At 46.6% G+C, this 27,703-nt stretch overlaps 1 protein-coding gene across 7 annotated transcripts in view; it reads left to right on the top strand.

Annotated features, from left to right (window-relative positions):
* The window catches only part of FRMD4A (FERM domain containing 4A), a 518,054-nt gene that overhangs the window by 441,988 nt on the left and 48,363 nt on the right, over nt 1–27,703 (top strand). For all 7 annotated transcript variants that reach the window (XM_069547510.1, XM_069547509.1, XM_069547508.1 and 4 more), the window contains exons 12-14: nt 4,983–5,059; nt 10,044–10,182; nt 16,384–16,525. In XM_069547510.1, the coding sequence (XP_069403611.1) occupies nt 4,983–5,059; nt 10,044–10,182; nt 16,384–16,525 (358 nt within the window). The remainder of the gene's footprint in view (nt 1–4,982; nt 5,060–10,043; nt 10,183–16,383; nt 16,526–27,703) is intronic.

Here is a 27,703-nt window from a genome sequence, read left to right as displayed (position 1 = left end):
CCAAGAACCTTTGGAGGAGTGATGACTTACTTAACCATCGGCTGGAAACAACTCTGTTCTCACTCATTACCAGATCCTCCTGGTGTGTTAGGAAGAGCCCACAAGAGTGGGCCTGACATCAGTTACTCATTTAACCTCTGCCAGTCCCTTAACTTCTCCCCCCTGGGCTTGCTTTATCTGTGGGAGGCGGGGGCTGGCCAGATGGCCCCCGGGATTCAGTATAATGGCCCCTCTAGAAGCAGCAGGAAGTTACTCAGAGAGAGGTCATTAAGAGGCTCGGTGACTCAGCCTCAGGGACAGGAGGAAGACAAGCCCCCACCCCACCCCCAAGTCCTGCTTAAGAATCAGAGCCACTAGAGCCGGCTTCCTCTCGAGCCTTTATTTCCGTCTCATTTCAAGAGCTCACCCATCACCCCACGTGCTGTGCTGGTGCCCAGTAAACAGTGGCTACAGAGGAAGTCTCAGGGAGTCAAGGCCCTTTGGCCCATCCCCACTGCGCCTTCACCCACTCCGAAAGAACAGGACATGAGTCCTTCCCAGCCCTGACCTCTAGCGTACACAGGATGTGGGAATCAGGCAGACCAGCTAATGGGATCCAGGAACCTGGTCCGGCTTGTTAAGTGTTTTTAGTGTACTCTGCAGCACTCAGGGCACAGAGGCTGTATTTATTAGCCACTCTTGTCTGCTTTCTGTGCATAAATATTTTCCGTCTCCTCTTTTACACATCACATTGAGCCCCAGCAAGGGGAACTGGAGGACCTGTGTTTGCTTGGAAACTACACATCTGGGTCAGAAGCCACCAATGCACATCTACGACCAGCCGTGGGCCCAATCATGGCAACAGGCAAGGTCTCCATAAAACCACTTCGGGAAGGTTTCTCTTCTTCTTTGTTTTCCGAGCAAGGCCATATTATTAAGTCTGTTCTTAATCATGATTGTTACTTGTTAGTCCTGGATGGAAAGATGCTGATACTGAAGCATCTCTGTGTAGAAAACCAGAGGAAGCCAGGACTCTAAGGCGAGAAAGGAGTAATATGTGTTATCATTTACAGCCTGTAAAGGAAAGAAAAGCCACAGTATAGGATGGAAAAGATGTGGCTTATACGTCCTACCTAGCTGCTCGTTTTAAAAAAAAAAAAAAATCATTCCACTCGTAAAGTTAACCATCCATTAGTGAGTAAGAGCTGTTCCCGCTAATTGGTGGACCCCGTAGGGAAAGGAACATAGTTAGAGGTTAAAGTAATGGGCCAGGTGCCCTTGACTCTTATTTCCGGTTCCTTCACTGACTTGCTGTGTGGCCTTAGGCATTTCCCCCTCATTTCTCTGGGCCTCATTTTCCCCAAGAAGAAAGTTTCCCACTTGCTCTTCTTGGGCGGGGCGGGGTGGGTGGAGATACTAAAAGATCAAAAAAGAGGTGTCTGCTTTTTAAAGATGCCCCAATGAAGTGCATTAGGCCTTTTTCATAGGTATTAATTAATAAGTCCTTTGATTACTGATAGACCTGTGTTTGAGATTTTAGGTAGCTCCTTGGGCAGAACTGGCCATAGGAATTAGCCAAACTCCGAAGGGATCTAGCCCAGCCGTTACCATCTTTGTGTGTTCAATGAGTTCTTTATGTGGAGTCCCAAAACATGTTGGTGTCTTTAGCTAGTGGCTGGGTTATGATGGCTGCAGTGAGTCAAAGGGGTTCTTTTGAAGTGACACAGATGATCAAGGGCTACCCCAGACCAGCGCCTTGGAGCCTCATGTACCCTGTTCACAAAGGGGAGGCCAAGCCGAATGTCTGCTGTTTATCTCCTTGTTGTTCGACTCTACCAGCCTCAGAGGGAGGGTTTAGTAGGCACAGCCTCAGAACGGTGGGCACAGGGGCCCTCAAGCACAAGAGGCCACGTTGATGTGTGGGGCGTCTAGCTGCCTGCATCCCCCTGCCTGTTCCCAAGCACTCCATGTACCCCCAGGTGTGGGAGGAAAGGTCCCTCATAAACACCTCCTTTTGGGTTCCTGGGACCTTCCTGGCCTGGAAAACTACCTTCCTTTCCTCCCTTCCCAATGTTTTCATTTACAAAAAAGAAGAAATTAAGGAAAAAACCCTGCCTAGAGCAAACAGGAGGCAAAGCCACTGTTCTGCTCCTGTTGGAAATGTCTACAGATGCTGGGAGCTGGGCCGTCAGGGCTCCGTGCTGAGGCAGGAATCTGCAGTGCACCATCAGCAGGCGGATGGGCCACAGCAGACACAAGGTTGTGTTCTAGTCCTTGGCAGACGCGAGGCTCTCCACTCCAGGGGCCTCCAGGGACTCTCCCTTCCATGGGGAGTACTTTTGGGGAACGCCCGGCGTAAGTTCTGTTTTGCAAAAAGCCAGGAAGGGAGGAATTGCCAGGGAACCCACCCCCTGAGTGTTGGGCTTTGGGAGTTTTCACCAGGAAGGAGGGCGCTCCCAGCCTGAGACCCATGTGAGGTGCTCGTCAGTGCACCAATGCCAAGAGGATAAAGCCCAGGAGGTCTGCCCATCAGATGCATGTTCCCCCACGTGTTGTCCCCCAAAGACAGTGCCTGAGGCATGAGCATCAGTTAGGACCAGTGGCATCATCTGCAGGGCCCAGGACAAATGAAAATTCAGGGCCTGTTGATCAAGCTTATTGAGAATTTTGAGATGGAGACAGCAGAATGTCAGACCAAGCGCAGGGCCCTCGGGCACACACCCGAGAAACAGGTCCTGGCAGAGGCTCCACCTTAGCTGGCCAGGTGGGTGCCACACACGTGCTGCAAGTCCCCCTCAGGGATCAGCCACCTCCTGCCCACCCCTCTCTTTGGAGAAAAGGCGATGGGATGTAGGCAGGGTACTAAATCCATACACTTCAGATTTCTGGGACTTTTATTCTCTTAAGCCCCAATGACAGGGCTAGAAGTTAAAAAAAAAAAATGCTTAATAATTTTGATTGTTTTGGAGTTAATCTACTTCATTTGCCAGGATTTGGGAGAAGTAAGAGCAACTAGAATTGCACTGAGACCTGAGTTCACTGAGCATTTACTTTGTACCATGCTAAGGATCTCTGTTGCTTCTACCTTAGAAGCGTTATTGCCATTTTATAGATGGGAAAACTGAGGCTAAAGGCGATGCGGTCACTTACCTGATGTCACACAGTTTGGATGTAGGGGACTCAGGATTCAAACAAATGTAGCCGGACTCCAGAGCATCTGCCTGGCCACTTTGTTCTGTGTACTACCTACCTCCTGGTTACAAGGTCAGGGAGCTATTAGTTCTGGTGCTTGCATGTCTGTGTCCAAGTTCAGGTGGAACCTCGGTAAATACCTATCAGTGGGGAATCAGAGAGGAACTCTGTGCATTTCACTAAGGGGTTTAGCAGAGCATCAGATAAGAGCAAAAGGCTCAGATCTGGGACTCGAGTCATCAGCTACACAGGTGGCTTTTCATCTGTGATCGGACACAAGGCTCTCTGAGCTCCTGTAGGGCTTGCTTTCCTTGGAAATGACCTGAAAGGAGAAAAGGAAGTACAATTTTCCTTGGACTTCAGAGCAAAATGTACTCTGAGCTGTAAACAAAAGAGATGGCTCTGAAGTCAGAGAAAATCCATGTCCTATTCGCCGTTAGGCAGACAGAATCATTATAAGATTCTGCAGAGCAGGTTGTGAGAAGAAGGCAGCCTTGCCAGAAACAGTTTTTATTCCAGCCCAGTTTGACAACAAGGCGGAGTCCTTTGGCCAGGCCTGTGTCTTGGGCCTGGCAAGGAGGGTTGATGGGACACAAAATTGTTGTCTTGCAGGAGAGAATGTGAGCAGATCAGAAAGTGTCAGGGGTGTCAGGTGAGAGGATTCTGGGTCTAAGATAAGACCCTGAAAAGCATCTACCTTAACTCAGTGGGCGAAGCAAGGGAGGACCAGGGGAAAAAATCAGCCACTTGCAGGGTGAAGATCTGTTTGGCCCTTCTTTGGGCTAAACAAACTCAAATTCTATCGAAGGGACTGCAATATTGCATCAGATACAAATATGAATGCTGTGGGCATAACTTGAACTTCTTTTGACATTTCCCTCAGAGTTGAAGTAACTTTCTTTTTCATCTAATGCAAGAACCCCCTCACAGAGCGATGCTGCCACCCTAATTACTCTCAAACATCTTAGTGAACAGACGCGCTCAGCCAAGGAAGAATGTCCACCAGGGCCTTCAGGGCCTTTGGGCAGTGCCAGGAACTCTGTTTAGCTCCCACTGTTCAGAACAGCCCTAATTTCACTCTCCGATGCCCCAGTGGCCACAAGCCCCTGGCTGCAGTGTCCCGCTCGCCCTGATTTTCTTTGTGCTGAAGAAAGAAGCTGGGCTTGTCAGGTTTCTGTTGTCATCTGGAGTCGCCTGCCCCAAAATAGGGTCCAAGAAGCCCCTACCCTTGGAGGGGAAGCTTCCCCGGCCGCCCCAGATCACCAGGGCGAGTCCAGCCGCTGACACATTAGTGGGCGGGAAGTGGAGTCCCCGAGGGGAGGCTGGGAATGCGAGCGCCTTACCACTGGAGCACTGCAGGGAGGAAGCCGAATCAGCACTGCAGGCAGATGGCTACTGCTCCCTCCTGAGAGCGCCGGCTCCCTCCCTCCCTCCACCAGCCCGCCCTCCACTCCTCCTCCTCCCCCTCGCCTTGGAGGGAAAACTGCGGAGCCGGGAACTGTCTTGGAGAATTCAACAAAGGCCCAGCAGAGCCAGGGGGAACCACTTGAAAAGAACTTGTTTTGTTCCTGTTGAGAAGCCTGCAGGAAAATCCACACCCACGTTGCCAGGGTTTTGAACTGGAGAGCTGTGTGTGTGTGTGTGTGTGTGTGTGTGTGTGTGTGTGTGAAGCAAGAGGCATAGGAGGTGCAAACAACTGTACGGGTTCAGCTCTGATAAGGAAACTGCCAGCTGTAAGTTCAGCCGCAGGGAGAGGACTGCAGCCGTGAACCGCTCGCACTTGAACTTCAACTGCGTTGTTTTCTGTCCAGATATTCCAGTGGAGACAGTTGGAAAACCTGTATTTCAGAGAGAAGAAGTTTTCTGTGGAAGTTCATGACCCACGCAGGTAAGTTAGAAATGTTTTTTCCTCCTGGGAGTGCGTGGGCCTGCTGACATGTTACTTACATTACTATTTTTGTGCTGTCACTGTTCGTGTTATTAATAATTTAGGGGGAAGAAGGTGGTTGATTGGGAGAATTGAGTTTTGTTTTTGTTCCATGTGTTGAGAAATGTAGTGTGTGTGTGTAAAGAGCAATGCCATGATCATCTCATCTGACTACATGTGTTACTTGCCCGTCTATGTGGAGTTGTCTTTACAAGCCGGAGCATTTTAGGAAAGATTTGTAGCGCTTTGGAACGATTACCAAATTAAAGTGAGCTGTGGCTGGAGTCCTTTTAGGAAGTTTTTGCCAGAGAAGAGTCTGAGAGACGGCTTGTCAGTTTCTGAGACTGTTTTTGGTTGGATGGTCAGCAGTAGAGGGAACCTCCAGTCTAAAGAGTTGTGCTGAATGGTCTCATTCCGTGAGCTGTAACTTTAGGGTATCCGCAGTGGTGGGTGAATATGAAAGAAATGCAAGTCTTTTCTCTCCACCTCACATTGTACCCCAGGGAGCACTCGTGTCAGAATGAGTGCTCCCCAAGTCCAGCAGCGAACAATAGGGTCCCATTTTGGAATGCAGCAAGCACTTCGAGGAAGGTTCTCAGCGAGGGGGGGCAGTGGGGGCTGAACTGTGACTTTTCCTCTCTTTGTCTGCTAGTCCTAGAGTTACAGGCAGCTCAGAAGCGGCAGCAAAATTCCCTGAAAACAGACCTAACGCTTAAGGATAAATCACTTTCAACAGGTCCAAATGCGGAGAACAGGAAGGAAGCCTTGGAAAGACAGGCGGAGGGCAGGGTCTCTAGGGGAGTAAATGGGGATGTGAAGTGCTGTTGCTGCCCCAGCCATGGCTCAGGGCAGAGGAACTGTTGGCACCAGCTTCCCACACACAGCTCCTGAGCGCTCAGGCCGAGGTGCCTCCCAGAAAGCTCTCAGCACAAGACCTCCGGAGTAAGATTCATGCCCCATCAGAGGGTGAGGCTTGGGGGGGCGGGGTGGCATCTCTGCTTCTGCAGCCAGTGATAACCCAAGAGGACTGATGCACCGCTTGCCTGGTCGTGTAATCTGTGTGAAGCAGCCTCCCGTGTAGCCAAGAGCGCCCTCCACGCGCCATGGTTACTATGCAGTCAGCAAGCGGAAAACGACCTAAGTAAGTCCAGGCGGTGCTCAGGTGATGACAGGAGTGCTGGCGGCACTTTTCAGGGTCCAGTGATGAAGGGTCCCACAGTCTGGAGACCCAGTCTCTACAGAGCAGGAATCCATTGGTGCAGGACAGGTGGTAGGGGAGAGATGCTGAAAACGGTTTCCCCAGATGAGTGCTACAGTGGGTCAGATGCAGAAAACACGGGCAACTGACAACATAAAGATGGAGGTTGAGTGGCCTAAGAGACTGGGGGTAAGGACTAGACAGACTCTCCAAGCCTGTGTTCTGTTGGGAATCTCGCTAAGGCAGAGGTACCTTGGACACATCCTTGCGTGTGTGTCTGTGGGTTTGTGTTCTTGTTCTCTCCAGGCCTGTTGTCCTATCCGTGTTGTAATACCAAATTCCCTTCCTTTTCCCAGGGCCCAGGGGTATCGGAAAGAGTCCAAACCTCACAAGTTCCTATTACATGGGCCTTTAGCCTATTACATGAATGTGATCCATCTCACATTTGTTGAGTAGCATCGGTGTTCGGGCACTGTCCCGTAACAGTATTCATAAGTTGCTATGTGTTACTTTGTATAGAAAAAGGTCAGACAGGGTCTGCTTGCCCTGAAAAGAACTAGCACAGCCAGGGAGAAGGAATAAGGAACTTAATGTTTATTAAGTGTTTGCTGTTCTAAACACCTGGACTGTTATCTCCTTGGGTCCTTGCTATAACCCTGGGAGGTAGGCACTAGTGTTCTTGTCCTACTTGGGAAATAGGCACAGAAGCAGCACAGTAACCTGCTCCAGGTTACAGAAAGCAGTCAGATAGAGGCAGGGTGTGAACCCGGGGAGTCTGGCTCCATAGCTCACATGCCTTCCACCACATTATACATGGGCAGCGGGTACCAAGTGCCAAACAACACAGCCTATAAATGCTACAGCTGGCCAGGCTGGTCTGGAGAGGCATCCTGAGAAGGAGAAATCTTTAGCTAAGAATGTAGAGCTCAAAGTGGGCCCTCTGGGGGATAAAGATGTCAGTCAGGTGGGTGTCAGAGAGAAGAGGAAGGTAGAGGAGCCCGAGGCAGCCTGAGCAGTGAACTGGAGCAGTGAACACATCCCTTCAAGGAATGCAGTCCTCTGTCAGCCCAGAGACCAGCAGAGAGAGGAGAGGGGAGGCAAGGAGAGGCCAGAGATGTGGCTTCCTTGATGTCAGAGCTGGAAACCCAGGTTGACGATGGCTTTAAAGGTGCACCAGAGTAGGCAAAGGGGGCCATTCTAGATTAGCTGCTAAGCTGAGTGGTGTAGCCAAAGCTCCAAACCTGTCTTCCGCCTGGTGCTGCAGTAAGCGCTCCTCCACAGGCCTCCTGGCGCTCCTCCAGTTAAACGTGTCATCCTGTTGCTGTTGCCGTGTTTATTTGAACACGGAAGAGTCATCTAATAGTCTGTACTTTGTTGGGATGGTTCAGTATTCAGCCCCTCCCCCAAACCAGGAAGGAAGCCAGAATTGAAGTTATAGGATGGCAAGAGCGGGGGCAGAATCGTGTCGTGAAGAGCAGTGTCCCAGGACATGGCGAGTACAGGGGGTGGCTCAGCTGCCACAGAAGATACTTCAAGATTTTCTCTCCTGGACATGCATCCTGACACAATACCCAGCATTGTGTCTGCGGTTCACTGGGCTTGGCAGATATTCCATTTCGAAGGTTTTGGCCAAACAGAAGATACGGTGGGATGGGAAGAGCCTGAAGGGAACCCTGTAGAGAAGAGACCAACTCATAATCGAGCGTGAGAAACACTCTGGGAGCATCTGATTCAGGTGCTGCTGGGAACTCCCAGGCCAGCCAGCCCCCTCCCGCCTCCTACCCCTCCACCTTACCTGAAAAATACACCTCACCTGGCTCTGCTCTCACTGCTGCCACTGAAGCACATTTCAAATGACTTTTCCTTTCTAATTCACCTTTTATAGGAGGGGGGAATAAATGTATTTACTCCCAGGATCAGCCATTGCTATGGAAGCCAGATTGAGTGTTCTCATCGCAGTTTCAGAGACCATGGGTGTTTCCTTCTCACTCTCTCGCCGGCTCTTTTTCTGTTATTTTCAACTGTGTGTTCTTCTGTGAGCTGGCATTTTAACTTTGGTTTTAACCAAAAGAAAGAATAATGCTCTGCTTAGAATCTGTAGCATTAACCACCAGTTTGGAATTCCTCCTTAAAAGTGGGTCTGTAGAACACTTGCTGTTAAATCTTGAGACCCTAAGAGAAGATGACTGGAGCAGCTTCTAATTTCCTTCAAGGAAAAAAACTGGCCATGAAAATAATGTGATTATTCACAAGTCCTGATCACCCCCAAGGTTCTGGAAATGCGATAGCTCAATCGGGAACACATATTTTTCTTCTGATGTGCACATAAGATACCCCAAGCCTCACCCCCTTGCCCCCTCACCTTGCCCTACACATGCACACACACAAGTATGCACACACACATTCTGAGATTTTACTTGCAAAATCGTGTACCCATCCTATAAAATATACTTTACTAAAAACACGATCATATAACTTTTTCCCCCCATGATTCCATTAATGTGATGAATTACATTAGGACCAGTCTCTCCCACCTTCCATTTAAAGTCTGATTGCCTTTCTCTGCACCATCCAGCATCCTCCACATCTACATCCGTGTGTATGTGGAAGTGGTTTGGGTAGCAGGGGAGAGATTGGACGGGCCCATTTCTTTCTGCCTTCCCTATCCTGATTATTTTTATACCCTACCTGCCCTCTGAATATATGAAATTGAAACCAGCTCTTTCAAGGAAGATTGCCTGAGAATAACGTAAGGAGTCCTGATTGCCTTAGATGATGTGGTGATTAGAAGAAAATTTACTCATCCTTCACCACAGGCAGGGTTGCCTGGTTAATAAACGGCATTGTCAAAGGCTTTTCCTGTCTCCAAAGTTTGCCTTGGCCCAGTGCCAAGAGCTGAAGATCAGAAAAGACCATCCCATGACCTCGAATGACCCATCTTATTCCAGACAAGGCAGAGGCTTAGCCAAATTTTGACCCCTAAGGAGCCAGTAAATAAAAATATTAGCAGGATTCACAATAGCCACGATATAGCCGCAACCTAAGTGTACATTGATAGATGAAGAAATTGTGGTGCGTATGCACAACAGAGTATCATTCAACCTTTAAAAAAAAGGAGACCCTGCTGTTTGCAATAACACGGATGGACCTGGAGGACATTATGAAGTGAAATAAGGCAGACGCAGAGAACAGAACTGCATGGTCTCGTTTATAGATGGAAACTAAGTGAGTTGATACACAGAAGCAGAGAGCAGAATGGCCATCACTAGGGGTAGGGCAGGGCAAGGAGGCAGGGAAAATGGAGAGATACTGGTCAGAGGGTACAAAGGGGTAGTTATGGAAGAATTAGCCTAGAGGCAGAGTGTACAGCATGGTGACTATAGTTAATAATGTGCTGGAAACTGGCTAAGAACAGATTTCAGGTGCTCTGACCATAAACACACACAAGCAAACATGATGGTAATATTGGAGGAGATGAGATATTCTTTAGCTTGACTGCAGTGATCACTGTGTATATGAAGATCAAATCATCATATTCTATACCTTAAATAAAATCCATTTCTATTTAATAAAATGAAAAGCTGGCCTTTGTCAGCCAGCTGCACGTGTGTGCACACAAGGCCCTTCAGTTACCTTTATGCCAGAACTTTTGGACCCAGTGGGTTCTTGGTAAAAGCTGTGGACTGAGGACTGGAGTCCTTCATGGCCACCGCCGTTGGTTGACCCTTCTGGTTCTTATTCTCCCAGGGCTTCGGTGACAAGGAGGACATTTGGACACAGCGGCATCGCGGTGCACACGTGGTACGCATGTCCAGCACTGATCAAGTCCATCTGGGCTATGGCCATTAGCCAACACCAGTTCTATCTGGACAGAAAGCAGAGTAAGGTAAGACCCTCTCCTGGGGTAGGGAGGGCCTCTGCTGAGACCAGACCTTCCACTGAGCCTTCGAGCTCTCCTAAGGGCAGAGCCCTTGTCTGGATCTTGTATTTTGGGGATTGGGCATTGTATGGCTGGGGGAGGCCCTGCATCCCTTGCTCTGAGATGGGCACAGGTACAGCCTGGCCATTTAGGGCTATCAGAGGCAGGAATGAGATCAACTCTTTAAGAGAACGATTCTTTCTCAGCGACCTGGTCAAGAACAGTCAGAGCCACTTAAGCCATTTGACACAGCCAGGTAGGAATTCTGCCCATGCTTTCAAACCCCTAGAGCCTCTCCCAGGAGAAAGCATTTGAGCCCTTTTCAGTGTGTAAACACTGGCATGTTGTTTTCCTTTTGAGGGAAAAAAAAAGCAACTAGTCTCAACTAATAGACACCACCTAACTGTTGAGGATAATTGCTTGTGAAAACCCTCCAGGCTTTTCCAACTGCCAACTCCATTTCTTAAAATGCAAAACTGGAAACATTAAAAAATATATATTTAAAAGCAACAACTCTGTTTCCCTCAGGTAGACCCAGAGCCTCAGGCCTTGATAAACAGTCATCCTCCAAGGGAGGTTTGATCCAGCCCAAGTTCACATACACGGGGTGGGGGAGGGGTGCATTTTCTGGTGGGTGGGAAAACGACATCTCCCCAGTTCACACAGGGCTCCTGTCAACATTCTGCCCCTTCTTCCTCCTGCCTTGGCTCTGGGCTCCCTTCGCCTTTCCCACCCAAGCCTCTCCCATCCATTACCCCTCAGGTGAAGAGCCATATCAAGATGAGCTCTGTATCTTTCTCAGGATTCTGGTGGCTCAGGAAGGGTGGGGAATGGACCTTGGCCCCTTGCCTAGCCATACCATCCCCCATGGGAGGTTTTGTCCCACTCCGTGAGTCCTGAAAGGGGAGGAGGTGGCAGGACTCTGGGCTTACTGGGCCCAAGACTTATTGGATTTGGTGCCCTTTGGGATTCTTGTGGCTTCCCCTTTTGTGTTATTTTCCTTCTGGTTGGAAATGCTTTTTCCCCGGCTTGGGGAGAGGATTGGAAGGAGAGCTGTTGAGTGGGAGGTAAGAGAAAGATAGTAGGACAATAGAGCAGAAAGAAAGCAGACAAACCCTGAGGTCATCGTTCAGCTTCTAATCATGGCCTTTCCCATGTGGGGGTCACTCTCTCCTCTGTAACACATTTTCTCCTCTCCTAGGTCTTCTTCCTGACCCCACTTTTGGTCGTTTTCTGGGATGAGTGGGCACAGGGTGGAATATTTTTGTTGCCAGGAATAATGAGACTGTTCTACAGCTCTCCTGGTGATGACGGGCTTTGGCACAGGAATTTGAGGCCTGATTAGATCCAAAGAAACTGGGCCAAAGTGTTTTGACTCATGCTTTGTATTGAGACAGTGGGTGGGTGTCAGCGATTTGCCCTCCAGTGGCAAGAGCTGGAGGTCGAAACCTTAGAACCTTGATTCTATCCTCCGTACTGTGCAATGCATGATGAGAGGTAAGAGAGTTTGAGAACCCTCCTGAACCCCACTACCAATTCCTCTTGCGAGGACCCCACACACACTGATACCACAATGTTGAATGCAGAAAAGAAAAAGCATGCTTCACCCTAAGGATCAGCTGTTTGAACTCTTCCCTCTTGTGCTGGCTTTTTGCATTAGCACATCTTTGGGGTACCTCAGGAGGCTCATCCTTAGGGTTCTACAGCCCTATTGAAGGTTGTGTCACCTGCAGCTGGGGAAGCTTTATGGAGCAGGCTTACAGGTGAACCCACTGATACAGCAAGTAAACCTTTAAAAGTAACCATCAAGGACTTCCCTGGTGAACCAGTGGTTAAGAATCTGCCTGCCAATGCAAGGAACACGGATTTGATTCCTGATCCAGGAATATCCCACATGCTGCAGAGCAGTTAAGCCCGTGTGCCACAGCTACTGAGCCCAGAGACCCTAGAGCTCATGCCCCACAGCAAGAAAAGCCACCGCAGTGAGAAGCCCATGCGCAACTAGAGAACACCCGAGCACAGCAATGGAGACCCAATGCAGCCAAAAGTAATTAATTAGAAGTGACTATCAAGGATTACCTATTAGCAAGAAGTGTCTTTTAAGAGACCAGACCAAATGCTTATAGAGAACTTTCACCTCAGCAACCCCTGGAGGGCTGAAGGAAATACACCTATTCCTAGGAGCAGGAGAATTTTCCCCAGATAAGCTCTGAATATTCACAGGTGCTCCAGAGCCCATGCATTTCCTTTGGAACCAATTCCTCTGCCTGCAGTATCAGGTGAGGAACAGGTTGCCCCATAGGGAAGTCCAAGGATTCTGCCTTCTCCTTCTGTGACCCTGGACAAGTCTTTGCTCACTCCTTCTTGCTTTCCTCAATTAAAGAACAGCAAAGAAACCCCTGACCAAAATCATCGACTGGTCCAGTGACACAGTGTTTGTGATTGCTTCAGGAGATGTGAGCTATCTTTCATTATTATCATTACTAATCGAACATACTGTTCCCTGGCCAACACCTGTGTAAAGTTTAAACTCTTTAAAAGTACCCCCAAACCAGAGATGATAAAATTTGCCTCAGGAATTGTGTCACAACACCTTTCACTTCTGGAATGTTCTTTAGACAATAGCAGCATGACCCATCTCCAGTGGGCAGGATGGTTCTGGGTGAGTGATGGTTGGCAGACCTGGGATGAAGTGTTTCCAAGTATTTCTGAGCAGCCAGTATTGGCTGGCATGCTAGCCATTGCTTCACACTCTACTGTAGTGGGCCATGCCAACCATTCCTTTCTCTGAAGTGCTTCAGCAAAGCCCAAGCCTCCCAAGGGATTCTTTTCAACCCCAGAAACAAGTGTGGTCTGGTGGTTGGAGTCAGCAGGGGTAGGTAACCGAGAAGTCTTGTATTCATATACTGGCACTTGGTTACTTGCTTCTGGGTAAATTGCTTAAAATCTCTCCTTCTCTCTCTCTCTCTCTCTCTCTCTCTCTCTCTCTCTCACACACACACACACACACACACACACACACACACAGAGCCTCCATCACTAAAGACAGAGCAGAAAGAGGATGGACACAGACACACACACAGATACACACACAGACAGACACAGACACAGACACACCACCACCACCTCCCCGCCCCCCCCCCCCCCCCATCACTAAAGACAGCAGAAAGAAGCCCTGCTGGTTCCTTTCTGGTAGCTCCTTCAGGATGAGGGGCTGTACAGTCACCAGTGACACTTGGTAAATTACATCTGCTGACCCCAAAGGTCAGAAGTGTCATCAGCTGGATCCTGCCAACCCAAGAATCTCTAATAGAGTTCACAGGAAAATATTTGAAAACTTAAATTGTTTAGAGTGAATATTAGTCACTGTTCCTCTGAATTCAGATTGAGGACTTGTTGAGTTGGCCCCCAGATCTAACATCTTTCCTTCTGAATCATTTTTCCCCACTCGATCCAATCTGCTATTCTTTATTCTGTCTAGAACAAAAGCCAAGTGAAAGCATGGTAGAGGCTGATTAAACCTGGCTCACAGAATGCCTGTAGTAATACTTAGTACAGCAAGACCCTCCAAGCAAAACATCTAGAACTTTGGAGGCTCTTTGACCCAAAGACTTGACTTTACAAGGAGGGCGTCTCCCCCTCAAGTTGTCTCCTCTTAGTGCCTTCTCTCCTTCTGATCCACGCGGGCATTGTGATATTTCCATTCTAGACAGAAGTCAGTAATTTCCTAAAACTTCTGAGCATCTAATCTCCCTCAAAAGCACACATATTATCCCTTTTTCCTAATTTGTTTCCTGTCTCCAAGGTTAGCGAGGCAGGGATGGGGTCGAGGGGGACGGGTTTCCCACGAGATTGATGAGATCCCCTAAAATATCCAGTGCAGTCATTCATTGAACCTCACTTAGCAAATTCCTCCCAGGACCTGATTTATAGCTTATTCCAATTCCAATGACCTTGATATCTGTTATCTAATTTAGTCCTGACATCACACCTCTGTGATGTGGGTTTTAAGAGCTCCATTTTACAAACAGGGATCTCAGGATCAGAGAGGTTGGAAATCAAGGTCAATCTGTGATTTGCTGGAAAGAGCCAAGATTCCAGTCCAGGTCTTTCTGACTCCAGTGCCTGGATCCTTCACCAGGGTGAATTGGGCTGTGACTTCATGAGTTATTCTTGCATAACTGCAAGCGTGGGCTCCTCTTGGTGACGCGTGGGCCTTGGTAAGAGAATAGTGTTGAAAGAAAGGAAGTGATGGATTGTGCTTTCTCTGCTTTGCTCAGAGGATAAAACTTAGCCAGGTGCATGTGATTGATATTCTGTGTCCAAACGAAATGGAGGCCTTCCTGCTTTCTGCTATAAGCCAGAAAACCCTGCCAGGGGCTGGCAGCTGGGATTATTTCACGAGCAAGGAAGCCTTCACCCCAGGAAGGCGGCCTGGTTCTGAATGTAGGGACAGAAGTTGAGGTCGGAGAGGAGACAACAATTAAGGAGGGACCAGTTCCTGGCGGCCCAGTGGCCAGGACTCTGTGCTTCCATGGAAGGGGGCACCGATTCAGTCCCTGGTAGGGGAACTAAGATGCCACAAGCCACATCATGAAAAAAAAAAAAAGGAAGGATCAATGAGATAGAAGAGTGTGAGGAAGAAGACAAGTCAGACCTGATGAACAAAAAAAGCAAAAAATCTCAGCATTTCCTCTGCCTTTCAGACTCTCAGTGAGGAAAGTACTTGGCAGTTGAAAGTCATTGTCTTTCACCAATTTTGGCATCAACACGGAGGCCAGAAGAAGGGCAGGGTTCAGACAGACCCTGCCGGAGACCACTGTGGGCACAGGGTGTGAAGGGAGCCGGGCAGTGGTCTGCCCACATTCCATGGTTTCTCCTGTGTCAGGGACAGACTGGGCCTCCCACCATCCAGGAGTGAACACACATCAAATAACTGCAGACCTCAGTGGGGAGCCTCACCTGGTTCTATCCATGCATCCCTGGCATATCGCCAATGACCACAGAAAGATGCACACGTGTACAGGTTACACTGGCACTGATAGCTGTTTTCTGGAAGTCCACAGTACAGCAGAAGCCCCTGCCTGAAGCATTATCATGAACTGATTTCCCGATGAAGGAAAAAAACAAAAAACAAAAAAACCCGCTCTAATTGTCAGGGGGCACGCAAACCCATCTCCACCTCCAGAGCTGGGAACTAGAGCAGAAATCTTCCCTGCAGCAGTTACTTTTAGGAATGTAATTGTGAACACAGAGTCCTCTTTTGATTGCTCTGTTGTTTGCCAAAGTGGGCCAGTTAATTTGTGGAGTCAGTGGAGTCTTAACCGTAATCTGAAGACTTGGGCTCATACATTTAGCTATCAAAATGGAAGCAGGACACCATGTCGGGTGCCCCTTAATGGGAACCAAACATCCCAATGAGCATTTGTTCCAGAAACCCATACACACCATGCTCATACAACATGCTTGCACACCATGCTTGTAGGCTGGTGGTGTGGTCACTTCCCAACCCTCAGTTTTCGTAGCTCCGTGGCTAACACTTTAGGAGTTTGAACCACTTTAGAACTTACTGAAACTTCCTAAACTTATTTCAGACATCTCTTAAATCATTCACCAAGCTGACAATTGTTTTTTTCTCCTCCTTTAAGCACAAAATCCTGTATAATCACTAGTGTTTATTGACAGCTATGTAGGAGGTGGCTTGGGGAGGGGAAAAGAAGGGGGAGGAGAAGGGAGGGAAGCTTTTCACTTGTCTGACTTCCTTTGACCCTCACAAAACCTTGAGCAGTAGGTGGTGTTTCCCTGTTTCATCCTTGGGAATAATGAGGCTCCATGAGCCTAAGTCGTTCCCCAAATCGGGACCCCCCCCCCCAACCCAGATCTATCTGACTCCACATCCACACTCTGTAAGCTTTCTGTACACACAGCCTGCGGGATGACAGGTTTAGAAAATTCCTAGTGAGTCACCTCTGGGGTCTTATCTGCTCCCGAGGGAAAGTTTCAGAGGATGAGCGATGGGCCCTGGGACACACACAGAAAAATGCTGCAGTTCAGGCCATGAGGCCGTTTGCTAGATCTCAGGATGACGAGCGATCGCTGTAGTCAGCGTGTCCTCGCCAGGAGGGGAGTGTCCTCCACCTAATCTGTCCAACCCGGTAATCTTTTTAGTCCAAGATCCATGCCGCCCGCAGCCTGAGTGAAATTGCCATTGACCTGACAGAGACGGGGACGCTGAAGACATCCAAGCTGGCCAACATGGGCAGCAAAGGCAAGATCATCAGCGGCAGCAGCGGCAGCCTCCTGTCCTCAGGTGAGCAGACTCCAAAAGAGGTCCCTGTGCAGGAAGGCTGCAAGCCCTGGGTTGCGGGGGAGCACTCTGAGGGTGGGTGAGGTAGGGCGGTCAGGACCATGTGGCAGGCTTGGCGGAAGCTGGCTCTGGCATCCAGAGCAAGGTTTGCAGTCCAGCAGGGATCGGAGAAAATGGCCAAAGGAATGGGGGGTGGTGGGGAGAGGCGGAAGAACCACACAGTGTGGGGAGGACGCACAAGGGTCTTAGAGTAGCGTCTAGATCCTTCTTGAGGCTAATGGCCAGGAGTGTCTGCTCCAGGGGCGGAAGGTGGGATCCCTTGGGTGCCACTCAAGAAGAATTACCTAAGAAAGGGCTGAAGGTCCAAGTCATGGCGCTGAATGACCTGCACCGTGTTCCCAGGGGAACTTCTTGAGGCTTTCAAAAGTACAGAAAACTCTTGATCATTTGCAAAGGAGAGTCTTGCTGTCTGGCGCCTTTGGAAAGAGAGGATCAGTAGGTCTGATGTCGTCTGTCTCTGCAGGGCCCTGGGCAAGTGTTTATCTTCGTGCGATGTTGGGAGGGGCAGAAATGCCCTGAGGTTTCAGGTCTGGCTGGATTCAGGAGAAGAGACCCTGTTTGCTGAAGTGACAGGAAGGGGAGTGGTTTGAGTTGGGCAGGGAATCAAAGAGGAGGAGGCAAAAATTGCCTGAAAGTGTTACAGAAGTATAATAATGCTGGTCACCTCCCAGGCCACACGGTCACGGCCGGATTATTCTTAGGGCCAGTGTCCTCTTCCTTGCCCCTGAGCCAGAGAGTGAAACAAGAAGGCTTTGCCCTACCTTATCTTCCAGAGTCATTTCTATACAGCTGGTGGCAGCAGACAATAACAAAGTGAAATTAAAAAGGAAAAAGATTCATCAGTACCCTGACGACCTAGAGGGCTGGGATGGGGGAGAGTTGTGGGAAGATCAAGAAGGAGGGGATATATCTACAGTTATAACTGATTTGCACTGTTGTATGGCAGAAACCAACACAACATGGTAAAGCAATTATCCTCCAATTAAAAATAAAAAATAAACTTTAAAAAAAAAAAAAGGAAAAAGACAGGAGTAGGGAGAAAAGCTGAAATCTGTCTAGTTAATTTCTGGGCTGGTGGAGTCCAGTCAGAACTGGAACACATGCAGACCTGAAAGGCAAGGGTGGGGATGGACAGGCCTTTGTAAGGTCCCAAGGGACCCACGGCCAGATGTTCACAAGGCCATGGGTTTTATAAAATCTGTGAACATGATACATCCAGTCACCAGAACTATATAAGTGTCGGGCCCTACTCAGTTGGCTCTGCTTCTGCTAGGCCACCATTAAGGATCACTGTCAACCCCTCCCCATCTTGGATCCTTAAAATGTTTTCATCAATACAGTGGTCTGAGTAATCATTATTCCTGAGGCTTACAGTGTTCCAGGAAAGACCATGGACAATGCTGTAGCAAAGAGAATGCCTTCCAAAGTCCAAGACCCCTGCCTGGAATTTCAGCCATTCCTGATTCCCTGCTGAATGAGGGAGGGCAGGGCCAGCACTGTGATTGTCCCTGAGACATTCCCCTATGTGCGTGCTCAGTTGCTAAGTCGTGTCAGACTCTTTGTGACCCCATGGATTGTAACTTGCCCAGCTCCTCTGCCCATGAGATTCTCCAGGCAAGAATACTGGAGTGGGTTACCATTTCCTTCCTGACCCAGGGGTCGAACCCACATCTCCGGTGTCTCCTGCATTGGCAGGCATCACTGAGCCACCTGGGAGCCCAGAGTCTCAGACTTGAGCCTGGATTCATCTGCCCACCATCCTCCTACTCTAGCCCCTATGAGGCTGACTCTTCCTCCAGCCTCAGCTAGGGGCACATCCCTGCTGTGGTTTCATATCCACTCAGAAATCCACATTCTTTCTGCACGTGATATGTTATACCCAGGAGGAGAATAGATTCTTTCAGCTCGGGTATATCAGAACTCCTTAGGAGCTTCCTTCAAACTCAAATAGCTGTGTACTATCCCTGGAGTGTCTGATCTATGAGACTGGGGTGAAACCGGAAGTTTGCCTTTCTAGCAAGTTCTGACAAGTTCCCTGGTGCTGTTGATGCCGCTGGTCTGGGGACCTTGCTTTGAGAGTCTCTCTTCTCGAAGAAGAGAGAAAAGCCTGAGGTGGGTGTACAGCTCAAGATCAAGGAACCTAGGTCTCCCCACTTTTACCAAATGAACCTAACTAGTATTTTTTTCCCAACTATTTATTGGCTGCATTGAGTCTGAGCTGTGGCATGTGGGATCTTCATTGCATCGTGCAAGATCTTTCATTGCAGCATGCAGGCATCAGTAATCGGGGCGTGTGGGCTTGGTTGCTCCTTGGCATGTGGGATCTTAGTTCCCCAACTAGGAATTGAGTCCACGTCCCCTGCATTGCAAGGATTCTAAACTACTTGACCTCCAGGGAAGTCCCTCCTCTCCCCACTTTTATACCTGTGTCCTGGCCCCCTGCAGGGGCCTTGTGTCTCTGGCAGCCTCCAGGGATGCAAAGCTAACAGCAGGTACAGAGGAACGAGTGAGCAGGAGCCCCAAATCTTCTAACATGGAACGACATTACTCAACCATCAGAGATGAGATCCAGGCAGTTTTAATACTAGGAAGCAATTCCTCTCTGTTATCGCCATCAGCTTGACAGTAATCAATCCAAAGGGCTAGGAGATGAATCAACTGCCGAATCCACTCCCACATCTAATATCTTTATCCCAGGATATTAGAGCTGTTCTAACTTAGTGATGAAGACCCCATGCAAAGCTGTTTGGAAGTTGATGGAAGCAACTGGGGTCCCCTGACAGCAGCATTCTGCAGTGGCTTCATCAGTAGGACCGAGGCCCTCTGGCTTTTCTCTGCCTGCCCTCTGCTGCTCAGCTAAGCAAGAGGAAGGCTGGGTGGAGGAGAAGGTGGGGAGGTGTGAGTCGTGCCTGTGACCAGGCCATGGAGTGTGTGGCACTCGACCCAGCCCTGTGAGTTAGATCTTGAAGAACTGGCCTTAAATGCAGAGGCGGAGGCTCTGTGGGGAGGTTTCCGTCCTAACTTAGGAAAGGCCATGGTCAGTGGAGGGAGAGACGGTGCACCGAAAGTATTCCATCAGCCAACACAGGGGACTTCTAGGACCTGTACCTCAGGCCATTGTGGCCTCCAGGTGTGTGCTTGCTGCGCCTCTGACTTTCCATATGCAGGAGAAAAAGATGCCTTCTCCTGAGGCCTTGTGGTCCCACCTGGAAGGGATGGTTGCCCATCCCCCAGGTGAGAATATAGGCTGGCTCCCCACCTGTGCTTTTCATCCTCTAGACTCGGGGTGCCCGAGTCTAGTGGCAGCATTGGATTAGAAATAAAGTGCACAATAAATGTAATGTACTTGAATCATCCCAACCCCCTCACCCCTGCCCTGAGCCCATGGAACTGGTCCTTGGTGCCAAAAAGTAGGGGACCACTGCCTTAGTGAATCCTTCTCACCTGCACATTGAGAGGCCTAAATTTTAGTGATGGGCTTGCATAAATGAGAGAGCATCAGTCTTTCTGGATGGACTTGATTTAAACACTCTTCTGTGATACTTGCCAGAACTATGATCTACCTCTCATTCAGGAAATTGGATACAAATAACCCAGTGTCCTATTTGATCAGTTATTTTTATTTCCTTCCCCTGTATTTTGTATTTGTGTGCATGTCTGACTCTTTTCGACCCCATGAACTAGAGTCCACCAAGCTCTGTTCATGGGATATTCCCAGCAAAAACTAGAGCAGGTTGCCATTTCCCCCTCCAGGGGGATCTTCCTAACCCAGGAACCAAACCCAAACCTCCTATGGCAGGTGAATTCTTTATCACTGACCTGGGAAGCCCACCTAGTGCCTCATTAAAACAAACAGACAAAAAAGATGGTGTCTAATAGTCCTGAAAAACATTTTGTAAAACTAATCATCACTCGAAAATCCTTTGTTCTAGCTTAGTGCCTGACACCCAATAGTTGCTCCATACATGATTTTTTTTTTTAATTTTTACATTATTTCCCCATAACTCGTTTATTTGATGACTGGAAATTTGTACCTCTTGACCCCCTTCACCTATTTCCCCCCACTGTCACCCCCTGCCTCTGACAACCACCAGTCTCTTCTTTTTATCTATGAGCTCAGGGGAGGTTATGGGTTTTATTTGTTTGTGTTTAGATTCTATGTATTAGTGAAATCAAACAGTATCTGCCTTTCTCCAGTTTATTTCACTTAGCATAATGCCTTCGGGGTCCATTTATCTTGTTGCAAATGACAAGATTTAATTTTTTTGTTGTGGCTGAATAACATTCCATTGTGTGTGTGTGTGTGTGTGTGTGTGTTATAAAGTCACAATTTCTTTACCCATTCGTCTACTGGGGGCACTTAGGCTGTTTCCGTGTCTTGGCTCTTGTGCAGAGTGCTGTAGTGAACATGGGGATGGAGAGATCTTTTCCCGTTAGGGTTTCATTTCTTCAGATAAATACCCAGAAGTGAAATTGCTGGGTCATGTGGTAGTTCTATTATTAGTATTTTGAGGAACTTCCATACTGTTACATGGTGGCTGCACCAACTCGCATTCCCACCAGCATCGTAAGGAGAGTTCCCTTTCTTTTTCTCCACATTGTTGCCAACATGGGTTCTTTTTGATGATAGCCATTCTGACAGATGCAAGGTGATTTCCCATTGTGGTTTTGATTTGCATTTCCCTGAAAATTAATGATTCTGGATATCTTTTCATTAATGATACTGGTCATATGTATATCTTCTTTGGAAAATGTCTCTTCAGACTCTCTGCCCATTTTTTAATTGGATTTGTTGTTGTTGTTGTTGTTGTTGTTGTTATTGAGTTGTGTGAGTTTTTTACACATTTTGAATATTAGTCCTTTATTGGATGTATGATTTTGCCAATATTCTCTCCCATCCAGTGGGTGGTATTTTCTCTTTTTTGATGATTTCCTTTGTTGTGTAGAACCTTTCTAGTTTGATGTAGTCCCATTTGTTTATTTTTTTTAATATTTATTTATTTGGCTGTATTGGGTCTTAGTTGCCATACTCAGAAGTTCTGATCTTCCTGGCAGCTTGTGGGATCTTTAGTTGTGGAATGTGGGATCTAGTTCCCTGACCAGGAACTGAACCTTGGCCCCCTGCATTGGCAGTGAGACACCTTAGCCACTGGATCACCAGGGAAGTCCTGAGTCCCATTTGTTTATTTTTACTTTTGGCGCCTCTGGTTTTGGTGTCAGATTTAAAGATATCATCGCCAAGACTGATGTCAATGATACACAGTTATTAAAATTAAATTTTGAAGGATACTAGTAAGAATCCTGCATGTGCTGCATTTTAAGAACCTTCTGTGTTCCCAGAGTATATGGTATCTTGGTCCTTGTCAGGATCTCTCATAAACCTACCACCAACATTTTCCATCAGATTATCATGATGGTATCAGACCATCAGAGGTTACTCTTTCCAGATCAGGCCCCTCCTGCAAATACCATCCATCTTCATTCTCTTTCATTCATCCTTCCACCCTTGTCTGTCTCCAAATTGTGTTGTAACCGAGCTGTATAACCACACTGTGGTATTTTACAGTATTAACATTTTTTTCCAGCTCCTGAATTTGACTAGGAACTATGCATAGCATTTTAAAAGTTATAGCCTCTCTCCTCAAAGAGTTTGCATACTGTGTATTGATGTAAAACAGAGATAAAATACTGTCAACTTCTAGTAACTCTGAAGGCGATTTTCCTATTTAACAAGGCCACATCATTACCAAGTACTGGACTTCAGTCATTTTAAAGGAATCTGAGGTCTCAGATGCTAAAGAAATGAAGAAATGTTACGGGTATCGTCAAAGAAGTCAGAAGTCCACTCTTACTAATGGTCCATTCAGGGTCTAGCATTTCAAAAAGAAACAATCTTCAGAGTTGAAATGATTTACTAAGGCTTGGGGCCAGGACCCCCTGAGATTTTCAGTGGTGACACCTAGGGCTGTCCCATGGGAGATCTGAGTAGAGACCCTTAGAGGTGCTGAGCCTTCTGAGCTCTGTTGGATTAAAAGGGGTCAAGCTCTTACTTCCTGACATTGCACTGTATGAGATTCAGATTCCAGGAAGGTTAGGGAACCGAATCCCAAATCCATTTGTAAAGGGGTGCCGGTGGGCAGGCTTTGAAAGACATGAGGACCTTTGTCTCAGAGCACATCTACTGAGAGATGGCCTGGCCTTCCCAGGGTCCCCAGAGGAGGGGATATGGAGGCAGCTCAAGGCGCAGTCCCACTTCCAGGCCCCCAGAGCCCCACTCACTGCCCCCATCGTGGTCTCCTCACAAGCTCTGCACCTCTGGGTACCCAGCCAGCCTCCCGCCTGACCGCTGTGGGGGAGGTGGGGGTGAGCAGGGGACGTTGTAGTCACTCTGCCTAGTTGCTCAGTCACTCAGTCCTGTCTGACTGTTTGTGACCACATGGACTGCAGCATGCCAGGCTTCCCTGTCCTTCACCATCTTTTTCTTAAAATCTCAAAAATGGTGGGAAGGGGAGAAAAAATGGAATGACAAAATAAAAGACACAAGAACTGCATGTGGAACACACATGGCCTTTCCACAGATCCTCTGAAGGTGAGAGAGAGTGGAGGATTGTCGTAGCATTGCTTCTGGAATTTGCCATCCCAGGACAGTTCTGGTTTCAATGGGAAGGAAGGGGCTCAGGGAGATGTGTTTTTGCTTTTAGCCAATTTAAAGAAAATGGCAAGGACTCTCAGGAGAGATGTGTTCTGCTTCCCCATGTGGACTGTTGCATTAACCATCCCTCCCCCCAAACAAAAAAAAAAAGTCACTTGTGCATCCTTTCTTAAAGAAATAGAACAATGAGACATGTTGTCTTTTTGAATGGAAATACAGGGGCAGAAGCCACCCACTCTCTCCAAAACAGAACGGCATGTTGTGTCTATAAATAGGAATTGGGCTGTGGGATTAATGAGATGGCAGTTGAGTCATCTTCATTGTGAAGAGCTGGAATGTGGTGCAAAGAATGTGGTGATGAATCTTTGGTTTAAAAAATAAAATAAAAAAGAAATAGCACAAAGCCTTGCAGTCTGCTGGGATCCCTCAACTCTGACCTTTTCCGCTCTGGGGGAAAACGTGTTGTACTGAGCGTAGGGCCTGCTCTGTCTGGGACCCATCCATGCCCGTGACTCAGCTCTTCACACGCTCACCTTCTCTGAATGCCAGCACTTCCTGCCATTGTTGGGAAGTTTATTAATAACTAGTGTAACAATGAGGGTGCCAGCTATCTGCCATCTCTCCTCCTTCCAGAGGACTGATCTGATAGGCGCCTGCCAGCTTTATAGTTCAGGGCTGTGTTCAGCTCAGAATACACAGCCTTGTAGTTGGTATCAATCACACGATATTTGGGGGCTTTTTTCTTCTTTTTGTCATTTTTTTTTAATGTAGATTTTATTCCTATAGTTCAAATGTATTTCCTTTATGTTTTGCAATTACTTGATAATTTTTTTGCTGCATGGCATGTGAGATCCTAGTTCTCCAAGTAGGGATTGAACTCGGGCCTCCTGCGTTAGAAGTTCAGCGTCTTAACCACTGGACCTGCAGGAAAGTCCCGTCTCCATCCTCTCTCTTCAGCTCTCGATTCTACCTCTTCCCTGTATTTCTCTTCAGCTTTTTCAAGTTCTGTTGTCTTCTTAAGTCTAATGATGACCAGATTCCTGGGCTCAGTGCCCTGCAGACGGGGTCAGCCTGCAGGACTGCCAGAGGGCTCACCTTCTGCCCGGGTGTGTTTATAAAGGACTGTGTAACTGGTGAGGGCTGTGAAATCTCTGTGGAATAGATGTTTCTGGCGTGGCTTGTGAAGGACAGGCCTGAGTCAAAATACTGAGAAGACAGCATGGTTATCCTTTTCTGCTTTCTCATCATGGGGTTAAAAAAAAAAACAAAACACATGAATAAAGCCATTTATACTGATATATTTATGCCCTCCTGTGTAAAGGAATATTTGCTTACTAAAGAACACCAGGACAGAATGATCATCTATAGCCTAAGTGAATGACTTTGAAACTGATGGAATTTTAAACAGTGATAAAGAAATCACTGTCCCCACCCATAGGCTTTTTGCACTCTTCCCATTTATTGAGACTAGCCTTCTCAATATTGCCGTCGAATCAGAATTTTGGAGACAAAAGGATAAGCCCTAGTATTTCACAATATAAGAAATAGAAACCATGTAAGTTAACTCATAACGGTAGTTTCAACTGGGTACTTTCTACCAGATGCTGCCAATTTTTTATTAATTTTTTGAAGTATAGCTGCTTTACAGTGCTGTGTTAGTTTCTCCTGTACAGCAAAATGAATCAGCTATACATGTACATATATCCTCTTTTTTTGGATTTTTCTTCCCATTTACATCGCCACAGAGCACTGAGTAGAGTTCCTTGAGTAATACAGTAGGTTCTCATTAGTTATCCCTTTTATACCTGGTATCAGTAGTGATACTGATTGATTGATCCCAATCTCCTGATTTATCCCACCCCTCTTTTCCCCACTGAGTATCCATATATTTGTTCTCTACATCTGTGTCTCTATTTCTGTTTTGCAAATAAGATCATCTGTATCATTTTTCTAGACTCCACATATACGCATTGATATATATTTGTTTTTCTCTTTCTGACTTCACTCCATGTGAGTCTCGGGGTCCATCCACATCTCTACAAATGACCCAATTTCATTCCTTTTTATGGCTGAGTAATATTCCATTTATATATATACCATATCTTCTTTATCCATTCCTCTTTTGATGGACATTTAGGTTTCTTCCATGTCCTGGCTGTTGCAAACAGTGCTAATAGGACTGCAGTGAATATTGGGGTACATGTGTCTTTTGAAATTATGGTTTTTTCTGGGTATATGCCCAAGAATGGGATTGCTGGATTATATGGTAGTTTGTTTTTTAGTTTTTAAGGAACCTCCATAGTGGCTATATCAATTTATATTCCCACCAACCGTGCAAAGGATCCCTCTTCTCCACACTCTCTCCAGCATTTACTGTTTGTAGACTTTTTAAATGATGGCTGTTCTGATGGGTGTGATTTTTTTTTAAATGTTGAACTTGTATCTTTTTCCTGAACTGGGTTTTTAGCTCAGATTATGTATGTGCATGCCTGTGTTCTTTGGATGGACATGTTCGTTCAGTTGTGTCCAACTCTTTGCGACCCCATGGACTGTACCTGCAAGGCTCCTCCATCCATGGGATTTTCCAGGCAAGAATACTAGAGTGATTGCCATTTCCTTCACCAGGGGATCTTCCCAATCCAGAGACTGAACCCAGGTCTCCTGCACTGCAGGCAGACTCTTTACCATCTGAGCCACCAGGGAAGCCCGTGTGATGGGTGCCAGGTGAAACCCCATTATAGTTTTGATTTGCACTTCTCTAATAGTGATATTGAGCATCTTTTCATGTGTTTATTGACCATCTGTTTGTCTTCTTCAGAGAAATGTCTATTTAGGTCCCCTGCCCATTTTTAATTTTTTTCTTTTTTTTCTATTGAGCTGCATGAGCTATTTATATATTTGGGAGATTAATCCTTTGTTCATCGCCTTGTTTGCAAACATTTTCTCCCATTCTGAGTGTTGTCTTTTTGTGTTGTTTATGGTTTCTTTTGCTATGCAAAAGCTTTTAAGTTTAATTAGGTCCCATTTGTTAATTTTTGTTTTTATTTTCATTACTCTAGGAGGTGGGTCAAGAAAGATCCTGCTGTGATTTATGTCAAAGAATGTTCTGTCTATGTTTTCCTCTAAAAGTTTTGTAGAGTCTGGCCTTACATTTAGGTCTTCAATCCATTTTGAGTTTATTTTTGTGTATGGTGTTAAGGTGTATTCTAATTTCATTCTTTTGCATGTAGCTGTCCAGTTTTCCAAGCACCATTCATTGAATAAGAAGCTGTCTTTTCTCCATTGTATATTCTTGCCTCCTGTGTCATAGATTAGGTGACCATAGGTGTGTGAACTTACTCTGGGCCTTCTATCCTGTTCCATTGGATATTTCTGTTCCATTCTATATTTCTGCTTTTGTGCCAGTTACCATACTGTCTTGATTACTTCTAGTATAGTCTGAAGTCAAAGAGCCTGATTTCCTTCAGCTCCATTTTTTTCTTTCTTAAGATTGCTTTGGCTATTCAGGGTCTTCTGTGTTTCTGTACAAATTGTAACATTTTCTGTTCTAGTTCTGTGAAAAATGCCATTGGTAATTTGATAAGAATTGGGTTGAATCTATAGATTGCTTTGGGTATTATAGTCATTTTCACAATATTGATTCTTCCAATCCAAGAACATGGTATATCTCTCCATCTGTTTGCGTCATCTTTGACTTCTCTCATCTGTATATCATGGTTTTCTGCATACAGATATTTTGCCTCCTTAGGTAAGTTTATTTATTTTTTTAATCAAAGGATAAGTACTTTACAATATTGTGTTGGTTTCTGCCATACATCAGTACTTACATAGGTTTTTTCCTAGGTATTTTACCCTTTTCATTGCAATGATAATGGGATTGCTTCCGTAATTTCTCCTTTTGATCTGTTGTTGTTAGTATATAGGAATGCAAGAAATGTCTGTATTAATTTTTTTTCTAGTCATATTTATATTTGAGATCTCAAGTAACATTCTTAAAAATAATAACACAGAGTGAAATTTTTAGGCTATCCAAAGGAGGTGGGTGAGCTTTTAAGAGGTGAGTAATAGAGCAACCTTGGCCAAAGGAGTTTTGGAGTAGGGAGTGCAGCACTGAATTGTCAACAGGAGGTGAAGAAATATTTGAAGACAGAGTTTGGCTGTGAAGAATGGAGAGTGGTATTGAGCTAATTGAAACAGAAAGCAGGATTGAATCAGGAAGATTCATTCTTAAAATAGAAAACTAGAGAATGTCTAACTAATGAAAAGAAGAATTCAAGAGAAGGAAATAAAGTATAATCTAGAAAACAAATCACTGCAAAAGAAAGAAATAAATGTCAGAGCACTTGTAAGCATTGTCTTTATATAAAAATTGTAACACCTCTTCCCTTGAAACTAGAGGGAAGGAAGAATGATTAAGTTATATGTAGGTTTTGGGATTTGGTAAAGCTTAGCTTCCCTGGCAGCTCAGA

The sequence above is a fragment of the Ovis canadensis genome, chromosome 13 (genome assembly GCF_042477335.2).
Source record: "Ovis canadensis isolate MfBH-ARS-UI-01 breed Bighorn chromosome 13, ARS-UI_OviCan_v2, whole genome shotgun sequence".
NCBI classification, from domain to species: Eukaryota; Metazoa; Chordata; class Mammalia; order Artiodactyla; family Bovidae; genus Ovis; species Ovis canadensis.
This window is presented reverse-complemented; position numbering and strand designations above follow the sequence as displayed.